The sequence below is a fragment of the Portunus trituberculatus genome, chromosome 44 (assembly GCF_017591435.1).
Source record: "Portunus trituberculatus isolate SZX2019 chromosome 44, ASM1759143v1, whole genome shotgun sequence".
In the NCBI taxonomy this organism is placed as follows: Eukaryota; Metazoa; Arthropoda; class Malacostraca; order Decapoda; family Portunidae; genus Portunus; species Portunus trituberculatus.
This window is the reverse complement of record NC_059298.1, coordinates 15,400,223-15,426,162: the sequence shown is the minus strand read 5'-3', so window position 1 is coordinate 15,426,162 and position 25,940 is coordinate 15,400,223. Positions and strand designations below refer to the sequence as shown.

The window sequence follows — 25,940 nt, the reverse complement described above, 5'->3', positions numbered from 1 at the left end:
TGTAGGGTGACTCTGTTACACAAGGGAGGATACAAGAGTAAAGATGAGTTGAAAAACTACAGGCCCATTGCATTAGTGAATACAGTGGGTAAAGTGTTCAGTGGTGTGCTGAATGAGAGATTGTGTAAATGGATTGAACAGACTGGAGTGCTGGGTGAAGAACAGAATGGTTTCCGTGTGGATAGGAGAGCTGAAGACAACATGTTTGTGGTGAATGAGCTGATTGAGAGGAAAAGGAACGAGGGTAGTAAATTATACTTGGGTTTTCTGGATATAGAGAAAGCATATGACAGGGTGAATAGAAGAATGTTAGGCAGAGTCTTAGAAAAGATTGGACTGAGTTCAAAGATAGTTAGTATAGTGCAAAGTATGTATGTGGACACAAGGGCTAGATATAGACTAGGGGACATAGAAACAGACTGGGTAAAGAGTGAGAGAGGAGTCAGGCAGGGTTGTATTTTGTCACCAACCCTCTTCAGTTTATATACAGAAGAACTGGCTGGCAGAATGAGAAGGATGAATGCAGGAGTAAAGGTGGGGAATGATAGGGTATGTGTGCTCTTGTATGCAGATGATGTGGTAGTCATGAGTGAATCAGCAGAGGAGCTCCAAAGTCTCCTGGATATTGTAGATGGCTATGGAAGAGACTTTGGGATGAGATTCGGCAGTGAGAAGAGCAAGGTGATGAAAGAAACTTGGTGTGGAGACTGGGAGAAAATGAGGTGCAACAGGCTGAGGAATACAAGTATCTGGGGATGTGGATGAGTCCATATGGCTGTGTGAAAGCAAAGAATGAAAAGATGAGTTTGGTGAACCAGTGGGTGGGTTGGCTAGGAAGTGCAGCAAGGATGAGAGCCAGCAAGTACGATGTGCTGCAAGAAGTTTGGAAGAGCGTGGCTGTTCTAAGCATCATGTATGGTATGGATGTGATGACGTGAAATGAAAGTGAATTAAAGAAGCTAGAAATAGGACAGAACAGAGTAGCAAGAATGGCTCTAAATGCACCAGGGTATGCAGCAATAGAGGCATTAAGGGGAGACATGGGATGGAGTACCTTCAGAGAGAGGCATGTGAAGGCAACACTGAGATTCAAGGCTAGGCTAGAACGAATGAATGATGCAAGAATAGTTAGGAAGGTGTTTCTATGGAATGGTAAGAATAGCAGGTGGGGGAAGAAGTGTGTCAGGATGGTAGTGAAGAGTGGTCTGGAAACTAGTTGGGCATTCCAGCGAGTTGAGGGAAGCATGTTGAGAGTGACTGGAGCATGATTGTTGGAAATGGAGAGGGCCCAGACTGGGATGTAAGGAAGTGGAAGAGAGAGATAGACAGAAGGGTGAAGTGTATTGGACTGAGCAAATGGAGGACTAGGATGGAACAAAAGAGTACTCTGGAGTGGTATAGGGAGAAAGAGGCCCCAATGTATGAAAAGTGGTATGATGGCAGCCTGGGGGGTGACCTCCTCTTCCGAGCTAGGGCACAGTGCATGAATGTGAATGCAAGGAGTTACAGATGTTCAGAGTCCCGCAGCAAAGTGTGTCAGATGTGTGACATGGGAGAGGACGAGACGGTGGAGCATGTGATGCTGGAGTGTGTGAAGTATGCCAGAGACAGAAATGAGATGATGCAAGTGGTGCTGAGGGAACTGGGGGATGCCAGGATGAAAAAGACTGGGAAGGAATGGATGCTGTTGCTGCTGGGACTGTGTGGAGACACGAGTGAAAGGATGATAGAAGCTGTCAAGGAGTTCCTGGAGAGAATATGGAGTGCCAGATGCAGGGATTAGTAGTATTAAGGATAGTGTCTGGTTTAGGTTCTTGCCGCCTTTTCTTCTTTTTATCCCCTATAGGAGCTGCCAATACTAAGGCCTGCCTCAGGAGAAATCCTGGGACACCTGTAGAATCAAGATCAAGATCAAAGAGGTTCCCGCGTTTTCCAGCCAGCAGTGTATGAGTATTTCGCCTTTTCTAGCCATCACTTATCCACCAACTGTATCAGGTAAGGCTTTAATGTGTTAGAAACAGTACTTAATATTACTTTATAGGAGAAGTTTAAGGTATTAGTTACATTACTAGCATACCACATGGTGCACCTCGAGCTCATTCCAGCTAACTTGAAAACATTTTATATATGTCCATGTGTCACAGATTAAAACTCTTCCCGCTTCTATGTGTAGTAAAATCAAAATATGGCACCCAGCATTTTATAATTATTATTTTTTTTAATTAAAGTTTATTGCTGTAAGGGCTGCAGACCAGTGATCCTATCCCCACTATGATAGGCCCAAGTATTCATTGACTTGGAAGGCAGTAGACAAATTAGATTTATAGATTAAGTAAGGTATTGTAAGGTTAGGTTACCTTTACTTAGGTAAGATTAGGGTGAGTGGGTTTGACCTACTGGTCTCACTACACAGGGCTTCCCTCACAAGATTGGTCACAAATAAAATACCTTCACGGTCCAATCTGTACCTCTTGATGAGTTCAGCATCATTAAGCTCATGCAAAACGTCCCTTCTACGATGATTTCTTCCTGGCTGATGTGGTTGTTGCTCTCGTGGTGCTGCCATGTTGTTTGTTTACATCCAGCTCCGTCGTCCATAGTGCTACTAAAACAGGGTCGCCCCAGTCTTAGCGCTAAGCACGACGTTAGGGCCGACGAAAAATTTTAAGTGCGTTTTCTGGCAAGTTAGGCACGACGGCCGCCATTTTGGTTTGCTAAGGACGATGCCATCGGCCTAAGACAGTTTCGTGGATATGGGCCCAGATCGCTCACCATCCCATCAACATTATACCCAGCTGCTTCAATTTTTTCTATTAGGTCGAACAGAATTTCTTTGGTCATATTACTATCAAAATCATAAAATACTAACTGCTTCCATGGCTGGACTAATCCACGAATCATTGCACACTGGGCCCTGTCTTTGGGGCTATATAAGGTATCTGTTCCCTTATCATATGACCATGCATGGGCAACACTACACTCATCAAATGAACTCTGCCTCCTCTACACCCAGGCCTGAAGCAGCTGCGTGACGTCATGCGCCAAGTCGGCTCATTTTTACTCAGAAACGGGATAACCCTGTATTCTCTTTATCGTGACCCAGAGGATCCTCATCCATCTTCACACCGAAGGCTGGGAGTTAACCCTCCAGTGAGTTCCCTCCCACACAGGTATCCGGGGTAACGAGGTCGCCGACACCACCGCCAAGATGGCCCTATCAGAAGTAAACATTACCCACTTCCCTCTGCCACTCTCCACAGCTAAGCACCTCATATCACGAGTATGCCACTCTACCTCTGACTCCACCCTTGCCACTGGCCTCTGCGTCACCTCCTTGGGCCAATATCGCCACAATTCCTCGCTGCATCCGTGGGTGAGGCAACAGTCCCGCGCCTTAGATGTAGTGCTTACCCGTCTCCGCCTGGGCCACACCACACTCAACGCACACCTGCACCGCCTCCGCCTGGCGCCAGATCCCGACTACCCCTGGTGCAGGTCCGTCCCAGAGACCATAGAACATTTCTTACTACAGTGTCCCCACTTCTATTCCCAACGCGTTCTGCTACGAGCACAACTTATCGCTCTCGGAGTTTCCACTCTTGACCTGCCCACTCTTCTGGCAGCGGCGGGTGTCCACCCCACAAAACAACATGCCGTTCTACGCCTGACCTGTGTCTTCGTGAAGAAGATGGGACAACTGTCACGCCTGTGAGCATCTCACAGGAATCGCCAGGGCTCATAGGGCCCCTTCAGGGGAACCTGGCAGCCCTCAACAACAACAACAACAACTGTCATCGTGGGTCACACTGCTGTATGTTGATTCCACCCACTTCTGAAGTTCTCACATATATTCTGTGCAGAGTGTGTGTGTTCAGTATATGAGTTGCTAATGCCAAATTATCCATCCATATCAAGGAACATCCATACCTGCATTCACTTTGATGACAAGGTGTTAGGTCAAGGTGCTGTGTTATATCCTGTGTTTTTCGATGACCCAACGCCTTTGTGCTGTACAAAGTGATAATGTGCTTAGCATAAACATCTCTGTTATACGTTGTGATATCTAGGAAGACTAGGTGAAGCTTGGTTCGGGAGTTAAAATCACGAAAACAAGTGACCCAGTGTGAGATATAAACAAAGCCAAACCAGGTCACTGCAGTGCATGCGGCCAAAACAAAGACATGAAATTCACAATACAATGTGAATAATGTAAGAGTTGGGTGCATTACACATGCAGTGCACTACCACTATACCTGTTGTGCCTTGCTCACACTCACCAGAAGTACGCGTGTGAGAAGTGCAGCTTCCATAAATATGCTGATCCAGACTGGACAGCGGAGATTGAGGCTATAAACAGAACGAAAAGGGAGCAGGATGCACAACCAACCCATATCACACAGTATCCATCACCTTCTACAACAGTTAAGACTCCAACATCAGATTGCACAACACACCAAACAGCCACACGGACTGACCATACACAGGATGGCCTAGGCAACACCACAGAGGATATTGACCTGAGCCTGGTACAACACACACAGGAACACTTTACACCAACCACAGAATCTGTAAGTACCACAGAAGGGACCCAAGGTAGCAATCATCTCAAATCAACCAGCACAGAACAACAAGTGGACGATCTTTGTCCAGCCACTACAAACCCACAACGAACATGCAGGTTTTATAGACGAAGGTGCTGCAAGTATGGCTTCAATGGGAAGGACTGTAAATTCAACCATCTCAGACCCTGTCAGAAATACATTAACCATGGCCACAGAAGTGATTGGGACATCAAACTGGTAAATGAATGTCCAAATTATCACCGTGTTATGTCGAAAAGCCCTTCAGAAACAAGAATGTATTACTAAGGATTGCAAGTTTACCCACATAAGAGGAACTAAACGACAGAAGACAGTAAGACAAAACTCTGTTGACACAGAACGTGATAACCCCAGTAGAATGAATGTACAGGCAGCTCCTCAAAACCATTTAAATGTGGAACTCAATGGCAATTTTTTTATAGATGTTCCTCGAGCTGAAATCACACATAACAAATATAAACAAAGTTGTGGAAGCTCAGGTACTTGCACTGTAAAACCTAACCAAGTCACCAACACAGCAGAGCCACCCCGCACAAGTAGTTACTTCCGGCAGCAGTGACTCCCATGAATCTAGCCTGGGCCTGACCAAGGCTTGGGGTTTGCTAGTGGAGAGACATTTAGTGGGCAATATTCAAGAACTGTACCCAAAGACTAACCAAAGCAAGCTTCCATTTCTTAGGGAACTATCCAGCAAGGAGGACTTCATGATTATTGCCCTTACTGAAACCCACCTATCAGCAGGTGTCAAGGAAGCAGAAATCAATATCCCCAACTACACCTCATTCCGAACAGACAGGAAAGCAAGAACCCATGGGGGAACAATAACATACCTGAGAAACGACATTGCTTCCAATGCAAAAATGGTCTTGTCATATTCAAACAGCCAAATAGAACTCCAGGCAATTCATATACAGGTATGCAACATGGTTTTTGTAAACTGTTACCAACCACCCAACTGTTGCCCTAACAATTTCAGCAGAGCCATGGAGGCCCTAAGACAACTGCTTGACTCCCTACCAATCCCTGCCCCTGAGATCATCCTCACTGGGGACTTCAACTTTCCCTTTTTAAAGTGGCCAGAGGGAATCTTAACTGGAAGCACTTCCACTGAAAAGAGCCAAGCTAAACTGCTCCTGGACATAATAAACTCCTCATTTCTGGTGCAAGTAATAAATTAACCTACCAGGGGTAAAAACATTATTGATCTAGAATTCACCAACAATAGTGATGCTATTGATAGCATATCTGCTGAAAAAAACTATCTCTGATCACAATCTCCTCAGGATATTAAAAAACTACAGAAAAATAATGCTTCCTCCTACAGTAACCCGCCCCACAGAGAAGAATCCTTTCTCCAGCCTAAACTTTTTCAGCAGCCAAGTAAACTGGGAGAGTATAAATGATCAGATGCAAAACATAGACTGGGAGGTTGTACTCCAAGGCATTGACTCTGAAGTTATGCTGGACACCCTACTCACCACCATCCTAAGGGCTTGCGAAGGAAATGTACCTGCTAAGAAAAAATCTACCAGAAAAGGCATCATTCTAAGGGAGCAGAAGATCCTGATTAAGAGACGGGCAACCTTAAACAAGAGAATACATAAGGCAACAGACATCAGGCAGAGCTCACTACAAGCCAAAGTGTGTGATATTGAGAAAAAAAATCATAGAATCCCATGAAAGTCAGCGAGAATGGGAAGAAAATCAGGCAATTCTTAACATTAAAGTCATTCCAAAGTTCTTCAAATACTGCAAAAAATTCTCTAGAACACATGCAAGAGTAGGGCCACTCCAAACTGAAAGCGGAGAAATGTCAACGAACCCCAAAGAAACATGCCACATTCTATCCCGGCAATACACAAAAGTTTTCTCATAGTCAAACATTGCAAAGGTAATGCAATACCCCAGAGAGTTTTTCAGGGAGCAAAACCAACACCTCCACCACTGCCTAGACAACATCACCTTCACCATCGCCGACATACAGAAAGCCATCAGTGAACTTAGGATGAACTCTGCTGCTGGATCCGATGGCGTGCCATCCATCCTACTGCTAAAGTGCAAAGAGGCCCTGGCATGCCTTCTCTATAAAAACTGGCACTAGCATCATCCCAACCATGCTAAAGGAGGCAGTAATTTCCCCTATCCACAAAGGGGGAGATAGAAGCCAAGCTAAAAATTACAGACCCATAGCCTTCATCCCCACCTGGTGAAAGTGTTTGAAAAAATAATCAGGGATGGTATCATCATCTACTTAGAGGAAAATAAACTCATGAACCACTCTCAACATGGGTTTCGTAAAGGAAGATCGTGCTTCTCCAACCTCTTGGCTCATTATGAATGGCTATTCCAAGGACTAGCTGATGGAGGAAATGTTGATGTTGTGTACCTGGATTTCACCAAAGCCTTTAACTAGGTTGACCACGGCATCCTCCTCCATAAGCTGAAGGCCATGGGGATAATAGGGAAGCTGAGTGTGTGGCTGCACAGCTTCCTTAAACACAGGACACAGGCAATTGCTGTTGACGGCCACAAATCACAGCAAGAACAAGTAATTAGTGGGGTCTCCCAAGGTTCAGTCCTCGGCCCCTTGCTCTTCCTAGTCCTCATGTCTGACATAGAGGAAGTGGTCAATTGCTTTCTTATCATCCTTTGCCGATGATACCACCCTCAGTCATAGGATCAGGGAAGAGAGAGATGTCGTACACCTACAAGAGAACATCAACAAAATATTTGCATGGACTGAAGCAAACAGCATGAAGTTCAGTGAACAAAAATTTGAACTACTGAGGCTTGGACCCAACACTGAAATAAAAGACACCACCAAACTCTACACAGGGGGACATCAGCAAATCATACCAAGCCATGCGGTCAAGTGTCTTGGTGTCAAGATGAGTGATGATGCTACTTTCCAGCAGCACATCTCGGAGGCAGCAAACAAAGCCAGGCGGATCGTTGGCTGGGTCCTCCACACCTTCAAATCAAGGGAAAAGGACGTCATGGTGGCACTGTGGAAGGTTCTTATCCAACCAATACTGGACTACTGCAGCTAGCTTTGGTCACCTACAAGAGCTGGACTCAGTACAAAGAACCTATACCAGGAAAATAAGAGACATGAATGAATTAAACTACTAGCAGAAATTACAACAACTGGGACTATATTCTCAAGAGAGGAGAAGAGAGCGGTACAGGGCCATATATGTGTGGAAGATACTGGAGGAGCAAGTACCTGACCCTACCACATGCTATTGAAATCCAAGAATAGCGAGCACTCAGGCTGCTCATGTGAGAGATGTGCTCTCCCCTCCTCTACCCCAGGAAGAGTCAAGACCCTCCTCAGCTCCAGTCTTTCACACAGTGGTCCCAGACTCTTCAATGCCCTGCCAAAAAATGTCAGACACAACAGGCTGCCCAGTGTCCAGATTCAAGAAGGCACTGTACCACTTTCTACAAACACTGCCAGATGAGCCTCCCATCCCAGGCTACATGGCTTACTACAGGGTAGCCTCTAACTCTGTGCCAGACCAGATGGCTCTTCTGAAGAGGGACTTTCTGACTGGCAGCAGCGGTGGACCACCACAACTGTGAAGAAGACCCTCTTGATCCAACTAAGTAAACTAAGTAAGTAAATAAGTAAGTACCACACAACCACGGGAGTATCAAGCCAGTCACGTCACCATTACCACAACACTTATCTGGCTCATGCTGCTCTCTATTCATTTGTCAGTTTGACGGTTAAATTGCCACAGTGCTTTTTAGTTTTTTATGATCCCAATAATAGGAAACAACTTCAAGAAGAAAACCCTAGGATGGACATAAGTCTGTTTACTGTCACCAGAATTTGCCATGCCCTAAAAAGAGAAAGATCAAGAGCCTGGCAGCTTTTTTAAAATGGATGATTACCAACAGATTCTTCAGTTGCAGATCTCAAGAATGCTCCTAGACCCTGGTCAACTCTTACCTAGTAAACTGTTTTAAAAATTACTTCACTCCCAGATATCTGTGGAAAAATCCTTAGTAGACAAACGAGGAGAATCCTAAAGCTCTTCACCAATACATCTGGAGCAAAAAGGTAGGTGCATCTTCCGTGGGTCCTGTTAAACAACCAGATGTATCAATGATAGAGGATTGTAGTGTTTTGGCAGAAATATTAGTAATAGTTTTTGCTTCGGTATTCAATGACTCCTATCCAGATCCTTCCCCCATCAAACTTTCTTTGTTGACCTTGACAATGTACCTGTTACTTATCCTGACGTGTCTAAGGTTCTTGTGGCATTTGATCCCAATACCAACATGGGACCTGATGGCTTACATCTATGGCTACTAAAATCTTGTCCATCTTTAGCCTATCCCATTTTTTAAACATTCTCTGTCAGCATGACTAACAGCACACTCCCTGCACTGTGGAAGTCTTAGATGTTGCATCTATATTCAAGAAGGGATCCTGCTCTACTCCATTAAATTACAGGCCAATTAGCCTAATCTCTGTATGCTGTAAGACCTTGGATAGGAAAGTGGCTAACCAAAATATGAGCATACCTTGAACAAACTGCAGTACTATCTGATGACCAGTTTGGCTTCGGACAAGGAAGAGCATTTATAACTTTGTTACCTGTGAGTTAGATTTTGGCTGTATAATAGATGTAATACTATTCAATTTCTCCAAAGCCTTCGATGTGGTCAACCATCAGGTTCTGCTTCAAAAACTCTACTGTATTGGCATAATGGGTACACTGCTAAAATGGATAAGCTCTTTCCTACTTTGCAGAACTATGTATGTTTCTGTTTCAGGTGCCAGAAGCAGCTGCAAAGACATAAAGAGTGGTGTACCCAGGGCTCTGTACTCAGGACCACTGTTGTTTTTATTATATATAAACTACCATCACCCATCTTAAACAATTGCAAAATCTTCGTCGATGACCTCAAGATTTGCCTAAAGTTCAACTCATCTCTTCCCTTGTCCTTGGTTCTTGATTCTTGGTATTGACATAACAAGATTTGCAGTGTCATCAACTCATAAGGCCTTGATCTGAACAAGGATAAGTGTGTTGTCCTGAGGCTCCTTGGACCCTGATTGGTGTTCTCTCTCAATATTATCTGTAGGATCTCTCTATGGTGGCTTCTCACAAGGACCCCAGAGTGTTGGTGAACTCTTATTTTCAGATTCCACCAACACATAAGAGCAATTGTAAACAAGGCCTCTGGATTGTCTGCCAACCTTCTAGGATCTACTATGTGCAGGCCACAGGAGTTCATGCTCACTCTGAGTCTCATATAAGATTAATTACTCTTGAATATGTAGAATATAGATTTTAAGGAAGATCTCTGTCTCCGTGAATAAATCCAAAGAACTTGGACACGGCACAGGGTCCTTGACCTATACTCTATCCAAGGCAGGCTACTATGTGCTGACCTCATCAAATACAGTGGAGACTCAATTCTTGAGCTTCATTCATTCCAAATGGCTATTTGAGTATCAAAAAGTTAGACCACTGATACCTATAAATCTGATAATTCATTCTAACCTTAGCAAAACCTTAAGTTTGTAAAAATTTCAATGTAATTGTTTTTTATAATTTTGATTTGTACTTACTGTAAGTGAAGGCTGGTGATGGATAAAGTAAAAGAGAAGAGAAGGGTGAGGAAGAGGAGGGAGGTTATTCATTGGAGAACAAGTCACCATCCATGAAAATGTATGGTATCTTAATTGTCACCTGCTGTGATTCCTGTGAACCACTAATGCTTTGCACTATCACTAGATTCCTTATTTTCACCACAAATAAGGCTTTTGGTGCCATTGTAAGTTTCTAAAGGAAAAACTACTGATAGAACTCAGGAGAATGTTATTGTTCTCACAACCACGGCGTGACAACTGGCGACAGTGCTGCAGTGGGGAAGGAAAGGCCAAGAGCCTTTCTTTACAACTATGTGTGCAGACGTTCGAGTACCAGATATTTTTTCAAGTAACAAGTCTAACTTTAGCATTCGAGTATAGAAAAGTTGAATTTCAAAGACATTCAACTATTGAGTCTTCAATTTATTGGAAGATCTTTCACCAGGAATGTGGTATTTTTCTAGATAAATTATTCACTCTAGCACCTTCTCTAGGCATAAGGGGCCACAGGTTCAAAATTCTCCACAACTCGCACAACTATTGAGGCAAAAAGGAGATTTTTCTCAGTGAGATGTATAAACCTGTGGAACACTCTCCCTGATGAAGTTGTTGCTCTGGAGTCCATAACTTCTTTTAAGGCAGCATTACACTCTGTCTGGGATTCTCTCCTTTTTCAGATTTTCTTATTAAGACCCAAGCACTATTTTTCACACATTCCATAGCTGATCCACAGAAATTTTTCCCTCTAACTTGACTACCTTACTAATCTTGTCCAACATTGATTCATCTTCTATTCATAAAAATTTCACTACAATTGATAAACCTTGATTAACCTATTGTATTCTGCATAAGTACATAACACAGTCTTTCTCTATAACAATATTCTATTGCAATTATTCACTTGAGATCAGCATACCTGCAGATCTGTGCTACCCTGTATACCCTAGTTCCATAAGATATCCTGTTTTCTTAATACTACACTATCCAAGGGCACCCAACCAGGTGAATTTTCTACCCAGGAAGGATTTGTGGATTTTTTTTATTTATTCTATGGCCCATAGTGCCTGTAGGTACCTATACTTGATGAGTATGTATAGGAAGTGCTGTTCAGCTTCCACCCGTTAGTGGCGCAGGCAATTTTATTGAAAGTGGTACCCATATAAGGGCTCATATCACCACCCAAGTGCATCTAATCACCTAGAACATGGGTATCATAGTGACATGTAGTAACTTTAAACCACTCGACAAATGGCATAGTTTCAAGGTGGTATGTGGTGGGATTCAAACCTTCTCGTGGATGTTTGCCCGATCCCACGCTCACCACCTTATCCACTACATTCCCTCTACTGTTTAACTGCTGTCACTGCTCGTTACTGTGAGCTTAGTGGGCTGTACTGCCAGCCCCTCTGCTTATGACTTGAGGTAGATGGCTAATATGTATCATGCTCTATATGCTCTACACGGCCCTGTGTTAACTCTGCCTTTGCTGATCGCCATGCCCATCATACTCCAGCTCAGAGTTCCAATGTAAACACTGACAGTGGTGCTGAGCCACATTTATGTGGCTCAGCAAATTCCCCATGGGAGATGATTGTGTGGGGTGTGATTGGTTTCACCCTAATGCAATGTGTATGGGTGTGTCAGAGACTAATTGAAGACATTACTTGGTAGGCAGGGAAAAGAATCTTTTTTGTCTGTTTACAGTGAAGGATGTAGAAATGAGGACTTCCAAAAAGTCCTCCACACCTCGTAAAAGTAGAAGAGCAACTGATCTGGGAATATATTGTGATCAGAGGGAAATTATAAGGCAGTTGGCAGGAGGAATGGTCACTGCCATGTGTTACTATGTAGACCTTGCCAAACAAAGTAGAGGTAATCTTCTCTAAGTTAGAGTCTTTCTTTCTTGTCTTCTGCTCCCTTGAGTGCTCCTCCATCCTTGGATGAGGCTGCTCTTGATGCCAAAATTAGAGAGCAATGCAGAGAGCTAAGGAAGAGAGAATGTTGCCACTGTTCGGTGATTATCAGAGGTGTACCTAATGTTGATATTTCTGATGTACAAAAATACTTTCCAGTGTGTATCCAATTTTCTAATTTGAAAAATATTGAGCCCATAAAGGGTATTTATAGAGCAGACATCCCTAATTATGACAAAAGGATATCCTTACTCTAATAGACAAAGAACTTAAAGCAGCATAGTACATACAAAACCATATATGTACATAGAGACTTAACATACAGCTAGCACCAAAAGTTTTACCACAGATTGGAGGCAGCAAGGAACACTTCAGTTAACTCAACTGTTCCAAACCAGCACCCATTGCTGGAGCAAGGGTATAGAAAAATATTGCATTGGATATGAGAATTCTTAACCAACAGAGATGGGAGATATGGTTAATCATAAAATAAGCAGATTCCAACCAGTTGGTAGTGGAGTCCCACAAGGTTTTGTTTGTGGCCCACTTTTGTTTTTAGTTTATATTGATTTCTTGAATAATGATGTTCATTGATAATTAAAATCTTTGCTGATTTGAAATTATATCTAAAAGATCCAAATGTCAAATAGAAACAATTAAAGGTAGTCAAAAGGATATTGACACTGCATCAAGTGGCTAGATACTGGGGGTTACAAATGAACCTTACCAAATGTGTTGTCCTCTGCTTTCGTAGGAAGTTTATTGATTACTCTGGATTTGTAGATGTAGCACATTGTTATTTAGGGGGATGACATGTTACCTGAAAATGATATTTCTCAGGACTTAGTTATTTCTGTGGATATATCACTGAAGTTATTTCTGTGGATATATCACTTCCACACATATTTCTATTACATGTAAAGGCTCTGCTGTGGTAAATAATCTGTTAAAATCCACTGTTAACCATGATCACACATTTATGACAACCTTGTATATCTCTCAGATACGCCCTTTGTTAGAATACATCTCAGTAATGTGGAACCTTGGATATATCAAAGATGCCAAGGTACTTGAGTCAATTCAGCATTGTTGGACTAAATGTGTTGATGGCCTTGAGAATTTATCTTATTATCATCTTAAAGCTTTGAATTTATATTCTGTTAAAGAGCAATTACTACATCATGACTATGAGGCAGTTATTCACTAATTTTTGCAAAGGAGCCACTTCCATTAAACACATTCATTGAGAGAGCTGCAGTTTCAAATATCTGTTGCCTATTTTCAAACAAACAATAGCAAATCTCCAAGAGTAACGAAATACGTCCAGTCTCCCTCGAAAGCTTGAACTCAACTGATTCAGTGAGACCATCGACGCTGAGGGCTAGATGTGTCTCACATCAGTTTCCCATAGTGGACATGTATGATTTCTGTACAACTAGGGTAGGGATGTTACAATGTTATCTCTTACTGTGACTTTGTCTTCCATCTCGCCTCATGAAAATATGTATCTTGCTTGAAAAATTATTATTTTTCAATTATTATTATTTTTTTTTTTTTAATTCATATATAGGCAACCCCCGCTTAACGAAGGTTCACACAACAAAATTTCGCTACAACAAAGGTTTCCTTTTACTACCATCTGCTCGTTTAATGAACACCAAACTTGCTTTAACGAAATTTTATCCAGGTAATTTTTTCCAAATTTGAAAGCCCCGGCATATCACGCAAGTTGACAGCCTTTTGAATACACCAATGCCTCTCATGGACAAAACGCGCACCACTCACTCCCCCTAGTTCAAAACAATAACAGCGTCAGCAGCAGCTTGTCTTCCCTCCCTCTACAAGCCACCAAAACGCCCTGCAATGTCGCCTAGCAGTGCTAAGAAGACTAGGAAGTCTCTTACTCTCGAAGTGAAGCTGGATATTATTCACAGACATGAGAGAGACGAGAAAACTAATAGCATTGCTTCCCACCATGGCTTGACTCCATCTACTGTCTACCATTTTCAAGTCAGCAGACTCTATTAAGAAAGCTGGTGAGGTCATATCTTCCTTGCAAGCTAAAAGAACCACCTGAACTCATGACTCTGCAAGGATAAAATGGAAAGCCTTTTGGAAATGTGGTACATAAGTTTTTGTATGTGGTACAATGATTCGCCCTTTGTTTACATTCCACAGGTTGCCAGCTAGCATATTTCCCACTCCATTCTCCCTCCCTTCATAAATTTAAGATCATCAACATTATAAAGTTACTTACATACATTAGTGTACATTATAATGACTTGTCTTAAATTAAACTGCTTAAATGTTTAACTTCATAATTTTTACTTTCATTAAACCTTTTATTGTACTATGATGCACTCTCGCTTTGTTTACTCTCAAGTCAGGGGTTAAACTTGTTATAATTGGTTCACTTAACGAAAATTATCTGCCTTTCAAAGATAAGCTTGAGCTTATAAGAAAGTGTGAGGCAGTGCAAATGGGTGTCCTTAGATCAACAGTATCAACAATTTGGAAGAACAGGGACAAGTACCGCGAGACCGCTACATCATAGGGAAGCGGTGGCGTGGTCGAGTGTCACCATGATACCCAGGTTCTAGGTGGTTACACCCAAGATGAGCTTTGGGGGTGATATGGACCCTAATATGGGTACCACTATAAATAAAATTGCCTGCGCCACTAACGGGCAGAAGCTGAACAACGCTTCCCATACTCTCTTCAAGTGTGCCTATAGGTGCTATAGGCCTTACCAAAAAAAAAAAAAAAATTCAAGTTTTTATTTCCAAAAGTGCACTGTACAGCACCCTTTATGTGTTTAATAAAAAAAAGTTAGATATACGTAAATGAAGTCTTTAATAGTACTGATTGACTTAGTCTAGATTATTAGTGTTTTTTAAAGGTTATAGTGATGTTTTGCAGGGTCTAGGCTGGAGGTTGATCCCTATGCCCTTGATTCTTAAGTATCTTATGGGAAAAATTGCTTCATGATTCGAATTAACGCCGATTCAACCAATGAAAAACCACCCTAACCCCGTCGAATTGCGAGGATCCCCTGTATTCACATGCTGATTACACTTCGAAATTCAATAAATGAGTGAATACAAATGGTGTTCTGCCCACAAGCATCTCTTCCTCTTTGCAATGCAAAACACCATAAGTCTCTAGATGTCATGGTTACCAAGATATCACAGGTTGAATGAGGTGGTATCATTGGTGTACGTGGCTTTGTGTCCAATCGGGTTCAGCGGCCTTGGCTAGAGCGATAGAAAACAGGCCCCTTGTATCCTCTCTCTCTCTCTCTCTCTCTCTCTCTCTCTCTCTCTCTCTCTCTCTCTCTCTCTCTCTCTCTCTCTCTCTCTCTCTCTCTCTCTCTCTCTCTCTCTCTCTCTCTCTCTCTCTCTCTCTCTCTCTCTCTCTCTCTCTCTCTCTCCTGTTCTGATACCACTCTCATTCCAAAGTTGTCTCCCTGTAACATGGCAAGAGACCCGAGGTATAGAAGTAAGGCGCGTGGGAGAGGTGGCGGAATCAGACACAGTGAAGTCACTTTCGCTCCCACCATCCATCATTGGTGACACAGTGATGTAGAGCATATGTTTACTCCTGATGAGTGTTGCCAACTCACAAGCAAAGAAAATGGGAAGAAAATAGCCAAAATATAGCCGTAAAAAGCCTAAACATTTATCGATGTGCCCCGAGTCTTGCGTGATGAACGTCTATCGGTGTCCTGAGTTTTGCAGGATAAGTTGTTATTTTGGGCAATATAGTTAATTTATATCATGCATACAATAAACATTGTATTTTTCTTATATTAACCCCTTCACGCCGGATGTTAAAAAAGCCCGCCTGTATGATATATGGGTGGTAGTGCCATGCGCCCGAGCGCGGGAAACTCGTGCAAGCTTGTCATACTTGTCGTCTTTGTGTATTATGCTGCTATTATTTAGTCACTATATCGCCTTCGTAGAGGAAAGTGGACGCTTCTCTCTTCGGAGAGAGAGAGAGAGAGAGAGAGAGAGAGAGAGTGCGTGACATTTGCTAATATTTTAGACACAAGCGGAACGCATGTAGCTTATCTTTCAAGAGGGGGGGGGAGGGAGGAGAGAGAGAGAGAGAGAGAGAGAGAGAGAGAGAGAGAGAGAGAGAGAGAGAGAGAGAGAGAGAGAGATTAGAAAATTTGTTGTTTGTATGTATGTGTGTGTGTGTGTGTGTGTTTTCATGAATGTTACAAGGCGGGACGCATGTAACTTATCTTTCGAGAGGGAGAGGGGCAGGGAGAGAGAGAGAGAGAGAGAGAGATGGGAACAGTCTATGCCATTGGGTAATTTTAGACACAAGGCAGGACGCATGTAGCTTATCTTTAGTGATTGGTGGAGACAAGGATGGTGGGAGGAGCACTAGGATTTCAAGGACAGCATACTGCGTGTGTAGTTGGTATCCAACACACTATGCAGGACAACTGAACTGAAGAAAGCTCAGAAAAGAAATATGACGTCTACGTAGGCGTCACCGTAGTGAAGGGGTTAAATCTATATTTGGTTGGTATTTAACCCGTCCGCTGCGGCACTATTTTTCAAAACATGTACCGCCAGTGTGGCGGGTTTGAGCAATTTTTTTTTTTATTGCTGAAATGGAATTCTTGTGGTCCAAAACCAAAAATAAAATGGGTTCTAAGTACCTGTTGTATATGTAAAGTTTTGCGCTATAAGCCAAAACGTGTCTGAGCCAGGCATTTTCTACGCCCACTGTGGTGAGCAGTAAATACCAGCTGATGGGTGGGGAGTCATGAGATAAGCCTCGTCCAAGGTCATGGACATAAACAAAGCACAGGCAGTCTTCAGGGATGACTCTGTCAAGATTTGAGAGCTCAGTAACGCATTGGGAATATTCTACAAATATTTTTATTTGCTGATGCATAACGTGCGTCGTCCGCAGTCTTCGGAATATTTTTACCGACGACACCGTGTCGTCATCCGCAGCGAACGGGTTAAAGCATGTTAATTTTTTGGGGGGGTAAATTCATATCACAAGAACGAATTAATTCTATTTCCATTTATTTCTATGGGAAAAATTTATTTGATCTACGATTTTTTTTATGTACAACGATTGTCACGGAACGAATTATATATATATATATATATATATATATATATATATATATATATATATATATATATATATATATATATATAGTAAGTGATGGAATGCATGAAAGAAATGGATAGTATGGTATATTGAAATGAAGAGTGAAGAGTATGCAAAGGATATATATATATATATATAGTAAGTGATGGAATGCATGAAAGAAATGGATAGTATGGTATATTGAAATGAAGAGTGAAGAGTATGCAAAGGATATATATATATATATATATATATATATATATATATATATATATATATATATATATATATATATATATATATATATATATATATATATATATATATATATATATATATATATATATATATATATATATATATATATATATATATATATATATATATATATATATATATATATATATATATATATATATATATATATATATATATATATATATATATATATATATATATATATATATGGATATTATATATTGAAATGAAGAGTAGTATGAATATATATATATATATATATATATATATATATATTTATATATATATCCTTTGCATACTCTTCACTCTTCATTTCAATATACCATACTATCCGTTTCTTTCATGCATTCCATCACTTACTTCGAGTTTCTCTTAAAGCTCCATGCCACTCCACCTGTAAATGTGTTATCTTTGAACAAACATGGCATAGCCTTCCACTTAATTTTGATTCAACGTTACACTAACAGTTCCTGTTTGAAGTTTCATCTTCCTCATACTGACAACATTAATCAAAAATCACATCCCTAATTTCACTCTTGCTTCATTGGCATAATTTTTACAAAGCTCTCTTCAAGCACATTATAGGAAAAAGCCTAAACTCCATGCAACAATATCATGGATATTCCAAAGGGCTTTCATATTAACTCAATTATTTTGCCTCCACAAGTCAATTTTTTTTTTTTTTTTTTATATATATATAAAAATATGTTCGTTCTACACAAACATTTCCTTTCCAACCTCCTCACCCAATCAAATTTTGCATAAACATTCCTTGCACACCAAACAACTATTCTTTCTATGTCACTTATACTCTTAAGTACAGTACAGTGTTATCTTCCATGCAACATTTTCTCATTTTAGCTCATTCACACCAAATTAATGTTTTTTTTTTTTTTTTTTTATTTATTTTTTTTTTCAAATTTCTATAAATATACATTGTGGAAGATTTTCCCAATTTCCTACTTAATATTCCCCCGAGAAGGCAGTAAGGAGGCTGAAAGGAGACAAACTGACCTTTTTATCCACCCTTAACCTGTCTCCTGCGGCCACGCTTTTAATTAAATGTACCACCATTACAGCCATTTGAACTAATTGATTTCATTAGAGAAATGGAATTTTTGTGGTCCAGTAGCCCTTTTTCTGTTCCTTGCCACTTTATCTTCATTTTCATTCCAAAGGTGGATGTTGCATCTGTGTGCACAACGACTTAACTTGCTCTTGTGTCCACACACACAAGAGTACCATTCTTAACATTCTACTACCAGAAAGACATGATCACAGATCAGCTAGTTTACATCTTGTACCTATTCATTGCTAGTTGAACATTAGCTACAGTACGAGATAAGACATACAAAATTTCTATCAGTTGTGAGACAAGCATGCATATATTTCAAATTTTTTATGTGGTGTTTAATATTCTTGAGTATTATTATAATAATAAAATGAATATGATAATAGCAAACTTGAACTGAACTTAAACAGTACAACTTGGCAAGTAGTACATATTTTAATTTTCTAATAGGAACCCATTTAACTTTTGATTTAGAACTTCACAGTGGATCTTAGATTAATTTTCAATGTGTGACTAAATAAATGGGTAATTTTGGTAAAAGTAAAGCAAAGCAAACTTGCTTAAAAAAATTAATCTAGAATTTTGTAGTAAAACAATATGAACATGGCAATTGAAGTCTACATAAATTCTATAGGTTTTCAGTTATCATTTTCTGATAATGTATCATCATCAGAATCTAAATCCGAAGAATCTGATGATGATTCACCATCAGAATCATCACTGGAATCATCACTGGAGTCACTACTATCACTTGTGTCATCACTTTCTTCACTATCACTGTCACTGCTAGAAGAATCAGTATCACTCAGATTAACTAAATCCCTCTGTTCTTCTGTGTTGCTGTCTGGGAGTTCTTGTAGCAGAGCTTCATCACTACTGTTTCCCAATACTGCTCCGTTCTCAATTATGGTCATCCCTGCCATGTCTGTCACAATGTTGTTGATATTCTGTTCTGGTGTTAAGGTTTCTTCTTCTTTAAGTACAAGATGTGCAGCTGTTTCTAAGTCATCCAAATCAAGGCCCACATCTGCCTTTAAGACTCGTACCTGAGAAAAAGACAAATATAATGAAGTCATCAGAATTTTTTACTTTCTATATCTATTAATACCTGATGTCTTGTTCTATCTGAAAACATCTTAATGTCCTACCATCTTTCAAAGTACAAAGTCACTGCCATTAATATTCTTTGCACATATAGATTCATCACTTATCTCTTATAAAGAAATGTTTTTATTAAACAGGTATTGAGGCTATCAAGTCCACCTTCATGGCAGCCTTTGAGAGGATTCCTGGAACCTATTTCTTGGTGCTCAACACAGTGCACTTTGATGGCACATATGATCAATCTCAACAGAGTGGTGAACTTTGATACTGCCACACTATTAACCTCATGCCTCATCCCATCACTGTTCAACTGGCAGTGGTATGCTATTCCTTGTAGATGGCTGAATACTCAAGGCTTATTAATGGTAAGTACAAAGTTCACATAGCATTGCCCTGCCCCAACCATCCAGTCAAACTGCCTGCAACTATAATACCAGATGACTGGCTCAACTGGCTCCCATGCACCCTCCAGCAGATCCCATTGCTCTCCAAGCCCAGTTGACAGTAGGACCCAATACACACTAGTGATGAGCAACACCACTTGCACCAACGTCTGCCATATCTCCACAGAAGCATCCCTGCACCACCCGGAAAACACTCTTACTGGTTCTTCTGCTACTCCACACTATTTCTACTATGTGCATTTTGTGGGGGACCTAGTCTGACTATGCAGACCAAGAGAGAGAGAGAGAGAGAGAGAGAGAGAGAGAGAGAGAGAGAGAGAGAGAGAGAGAGAGAGAGAGAGAGAGAGAGAGAGAGAGAGAGAGAGAGAGAGAGAGAGAGAGATGGCAAACTTGTTATCATTGCTTGCTTCATGTTTCTCTCAGACTGTCTCTCCATGTTGTCGGGACAGGACGCATTCCAACTGGCATTGGGGGAAGGGTTAGCTACTGGTCTTTGCTATAATCTTCAGTCTCTTGTTTTACATGTAAATAATTCTGTCACAGATATAAATAAATGGATGAATGAAAGTGGAGTGTTACTGAATATCCTTCTATCAACTTGTTGATATATTTCATCACACTGATGGAAATGTGAATATAGGGTAAGGGGAAAAATGCAACTTTGTTAGTTCATAATTGTCAATGACTTATTCAACAATGAAAGAATAAACAGCAGCTGAATGATTTACAAATATTGGTTTGTGTGTTAGCCGGAGAATTATCACAGGGACGTGTCAAAATTTAGCTAAAGGAAATGGACAAACTGTCTCAGCAGACACTTCACTTTAACAATTGTATCTCAGTAACCATAACATCCAGACACTTTGGGTTGACTTCATTTGAAAGAAGAAGAGTTGATGGTGGTTACAATGTATTTTTCATTCACTATTTCTCTGTAGTTTTAGAGTGATAGTAAAGATAATATTGTGGAAAATAGTTTATCCCATACCACATGGCAGATATATTCAGGCTACCCTTCCTTGAGGAGCTAAGGACTTCCTTCCCCACACCCTCATCAGAAAGCTGAAGGAATTCCTGAGGGATGATCAACTATTAACAATGGTTTGTCCTTCAGGCTGATTTTCAATGATAATCCATATCTTCTGCAAAATAAACTAAGCAATCAAATTTAACTAAAGTTGAAGAAATCATGATACATACCTTCCTCAAGGAATCACCAAGACTGATGAATTTGTTCTCCTTTACTTTCTGTAGCCACACACAATAGTCATTGATGTAAAGTTGATTGAGAATGTACCTTGGTGGTGAGGCACTAAAAATTCTTCGAATTTCAAAAAGACATTTTAGAACCTTTTTCCTTCCTGAAAGAAATTGTTAAATATAGTGATGAAAAATTTTGGCATGAACTAAGAGTCTACTTTTTTGTTTAATGTTAAAATCAGCTAGAGATTGACTAAGATATAAAATTCTTACATCCAAGATCTAAAATAAAATTTTTTATACTTTCAACAAACTGAGGATTAAGGAAAATAAACCTAATAACAATATAACAAAAAAGTCAGTAAAAGAACATACCTAATGACAATAAATGTGCAGTGTCTTTGAGAACCTGCTGAGCCAAGAGCCAGTTTCTAACCAGCGGGAATGTGAGTGACCTGCGGATACTGCTGACAGCAACATCCTTCAAGCTAGTGAATGACTGAAAATATAAAGAGTTAAATCAAAAATTGTGTGATATACGATCAACAAATAACATGAAGGAGAAATTTATTGTATGTATTGGACAGATAAGCCTAAGTTCTCCATGAGTAATCTGTTCATGTGGAAACATGGTAATTTAATGTGCACAACAGTATGAGCATTATTAATGTCAGTACACTGCAAAAGCAAAAGAACACTGGAAATTAAAGTGAAGATTAACAATTATTCAACATTTTTTAATAAACAAAGCTGTCATTTCAGTATCAAAACAAGATACTCACAGAAAAGCTGGATAAAAAATTAATAAAATTATGTTGACATTATTTTCACTAATACTATAAGGAAATATTTATGGAAACATCTCCATGGAGTACAAAATATTTCTTTTGGTGTTCCCTACCACCCATTTCATTTTATACAATAATTCTTTACTATCCTGATTATTAACTTTGTCTGAAAAGTTTCACTTGAATAAAAACCTAATCTTATTATTCTATCGGTTTTGAAATAATTAGTCAAAACATCTGACATGAAATTTTTTTCCATCTTTTTATGCAGGTCAGTTGGAAAAGTGAGGGGTTTTTTTTAAAGTATCTTCATTTTATTTTAAAGTGAAAAGTTTTGATCTATACTGCATTCTAGGAGCTCTAAAATGTTTTATAACTGTCAAGAAGAGTTCTTTACGTAAAGAACATAATACAATAACCAACCAAAAACATTCCAAGTGAAATTTTCTTCAAATTTTTTAACCTGCACAAAAAATTGGAAAATTTTTCCACTAAGTTAACAGAAAATTCAAAAAGTATTTGGAAAAGAAAAATATTGATATAAAGATTACACATCAGTTGAAAAAGTAATTTTTTTCAGTAAGTTAATCTTATTTTAAAATGGAAGAAGTTTATTATCTATGCTGCATTCTCAGGAGCTCCAAAACACTTTACAACTGTTTATAAGGATTCCAATTTTGATGAGGAAGGTATCCTAATAAACAGGCAAAAACATTTGAAGTGATTTTTTTTTTTTTTTTTTCAGATTTTTTTAATGCAGGTCCACAATTTTGTTGAAATTTTGAAAATTTTTTCATGAAATATTTTCCTCTAAATTTACAGACAATCCAAGAAGTACTTGGTGAAGAATATTGATATAAAAACTATGTATCAGTTGAAAAGTAAGTCTTTCTTAATGTATCTTCATTTTATTTTAAAGAGAAAAAAGTTTACTATCTATGCTGCATTTCTAGGAACTCTAAAATCCTTTGTAACTAAATAGGGGTTCTTCTGTAACTAAAAAAAAAAAAAAGAAACATTACAATAACCACCCAAAAATATTTCAAATTAAGTTTTTATTTAATTTTTCAATGATAAAAAATTTTTCTCTAAGTTTCCAGAAAACTCAATTTGTATTTGGATAAGAAGAATATTGATGTACAGATTACTGTATTTGATGGCTCATAAGATGCACCTTTTTTCTCAAAAAAAAGTCTCAGGAAATTACCTTGCGTCCTATGAGGTGAAGGTTCAGTATTGAGACAGTGGTTAGTGACAACAGAGGCTCAAAAATCAAACCCCAGATATCTGGCCAAATATAAACAAAGTGATGCTTGGTACTACACCACAAAACAAGTCTTTCTTTTAAGGTACCAATATATAACAGGTCACACTTACTGGTAATTCACACAGAATGACACCAGTCAGGAAGAATTTGCCAAGTCACCATGCACCACACATTGTATGAACCAAACAAACATGGTTGCTGTCTGTGAACCAGATCTTGACACAGGCAAGCTTCACTGTGTTCTTTAGTGTGATGCCATTACTCCTTGAGGTAAGACACATTTTCATACAATTAAAATTGCACGTATCTTTCAACATTCTTACCCTGCATACATGTAAAAAAAAAAAAAAAATTACGAAAAAAAAAAAAATGATTATTAGCCCTGCAGTCTCAGTCACTGCCAACACCATATGCAAGGTACATGTTTACCTCTCAAGTCATAGCAGGATTGGTGTAGCCTACTACCAAGACCAAAGTTTTTAAATGTAAAATATTGGGATCTAATAATGATCTAAATGCATGAAATCCTTCACTTCATATTCAAAGATTAAATCTTTTTTTTTTTTTTTTTTTTTTCTCAATGTCTGCCAAAAGTGGGTGCATCTTATGAGCCCATGTATCTTATAAGCCATCAATTGAAAAGCCTTTTTTTTTAAGTACCATATTTGATGGCTTATAAGGCAAACCTTTTCACCAAAAAGTCTCAGGAAATGGGCCTGCATCCTATGAGACCAAAGGTTCAGCATTGAGGCAGTGGTTGGTGGTCAGTCTATGGCAACAGAGGCTATAAAATCAAACCCCAAACATCTTCGCACATGTAAACAAAGTGATGATAAGTACTACACCACAAAACAACTCTTCTTTAAAGGTAACAATATATAATAGGTCATACTTACCAATAATTCACATAGAATGACACCAGTCAGGAAGAATTTCCATACATCAAATAAACCAAAACAAAACATGCAATTGGCAATCTTGATCTTGACATGGGCAAGACTCCCTGCATTCTTTAGTGTTATTCCTTGCAGTACGACACATTTTCACACAACTAAAATTGCATCTATCATTTAACATTCTTACTTTACATGCATGTAAAAAAATATTAAATAAATAAATAAAAGAAAAAAAAAATAAATAAAAAATATTTGAGAAAAGAAAAATTATGATTATTAGGCCTGTAGTCTCTCACAGTCAGTGCTGACACCATAAGGCATAAACCAAGTAAATGTTTATATCTCACAACAAGATTGGTACATACGTTACTAGTAAATATTAAAGTTTTTAACCCTTTTAATACAATGACGCCTACATAGGTGTCATGAAGCCCCAGTAGTATATACAATGACACCTACACAGGTGTCATATTTCTATTGTTTCTTCTTCTATTGAGTTATCCAGTACTTTGTGTTGGTTACTAAGTAAGGATGCCGTATGCTGTCCTTGAAATCCTATTGCTACTCCCACCATCCTTGTTTTTAACCCTTTTAATACAATGACGCCTACATAGGTGTCATGAAGCCCCAGTAGTATATACAATGACACCTACACAGGTGTCATATTTCTATTGTTTCTTCTTCTATTGAGTTATCCAGTACTTTGTGTTGGTTACTAAGTAAGGATGCCGTATGCTGTCCTTGAAATCTTATTGCTACTCCCACCATCCTTGTTCCCACCAATCACAAAAAATGAGCTACAGTATGCACCACCTTCTTCCCGCCTTGCGTCTAAAATTAGGAACTCTCTCTCTCTCTCTCTCTCTCTCTCTCTCTCTCTCTCTCTCTATTTCAGACACCAAGGTGCCAACACCACCACTCCTTGCCTATCTCTCTCTCTCTCTCTCTTTCTCTCTCTGACACCAAGGTGCCAACACCACCACTCCTTCTCTCTCTCTCTCTCTCTCTCTCTCTCTCTCTCTCTCTCTCTCTCTCTCAGACACCAAGGTGCCAACACCACCACTCCTTGCTCTCTCTCTCTCTCTCTCTCTCTCTCTCTCTCTCTCTCTCTCTCTCTCAGACACCAAGGTGCCAACACCACCACTCCTTGCCTCTCTCTCTCTCTCTCTCTCTCTCTCTCTCTCTCTCTCTCTCTCTCTCTCTCTCTCTCTCTCTCTCTCTCTCACACACACACACACACACACACACACACACACACACACACACACACACATGTACACACATACATTGTCTGTGATGACAAAGGAGTATCTGGCAGCTCTCTGACTGATAATAACAGAGTTGTATTGCTGATAATTTTTCGACATTCTTCCTCCTCTACACAATCATATGTTTTCTTTATTTCTTTCCCCCTTGCCCCTTTCTTTATTTCGCTTTTTTTTCATTTCACGTAGACGCAATTTATATTATGCATAGCAGGTATATGTTGACTCGTTGTGTATCCTGCTTTGCAAATATGGGCTACATGTAATGAGGACTTTCAGCTCATGAATCTCCTTATACATTGCTGTAAAACAATCAGAGAGAGACCGTGACATGTTGACTGAAAATTAGCAGCATAATACAGGCAACCCCTGCTTAAAGAAGGTTCACACAACGAAATTTCGCTACAATGAAGGTTTAATTTTACTACCATCTGCTCGTT

General features: G+C 39.6%; 2 protein-coding genes across 3 annotated transcripts in view; one reads left to right on the top strand and one right to left on the bottom strand.

The window, feature by feature from the left end:
• Positions 1-1,544: 1,544 nt before the first annotated feature.
• On the top strand, positions 1,545-20,651 carry LOC123519049. Its single transcript, XM_045280204.1, has 3 exons — positions 1,545-1,995; positions 3,171-8,670; positions 19,818-20,651. The coding sequence occupies exons 1-2, from the start codon at positions 1,947-1,949 to the stop codon at positions 3,710-3,712; spliced, it is 591 nt and encodes a 196-aa protein (XP_045136139.1). The 5' UTR covers positions 1,545-1,946; the 3' UTR covers positions 3,713-8,670; positions 19,818-20,651.
• LOC123519046 (protein SHQ1 homolog) overlaps positions 18,387-25,940 on the bottom strand; it is a 73,558-nt gene continuing 66,004 nt past the window's right edge. For both annotated transcript variants that reach the window (XM_045280190.1, XM_045280189.1), the window contains exons 7-9: positions 21,660-21,783; positions 21,285-21,445; positions 18,387-19,622 (exon numbers count right to left, since the gene is read on the bottom strand). In XM_045280190.1, coding sequence (XP_045136125.1) covers positions 19,215-19,622; positions 21,285-21,445; positions 21,660-21,783 — 693 coding nt within the window. In that variant the 3' untranslated portion in view covers positions 18,387-19,214. The remainder of the gene's footprint in view (positions 19,623-21,284; positions 21,446-21,659; positions 21,784-25,940) is intronic.

What these genes read in the sequence shown, in the direction of transcription:
- LOC123519049 (XM_045280204.1), top strand. Translation starts at nt 1,947, where the DNA reads ATGAGTATTTCGCCTTTTCTAGCCATCACTTATCCACCAACTGTATCA. An exon ending in TTATCCACCAACTGTATCAG is followed by an intron (nt 1,996 to 3,170) that starts GTAAGGCTTTAA and finishes CCTCCCACACAG; the next exon opens with GTATCCGGGGTAACGAGGTC.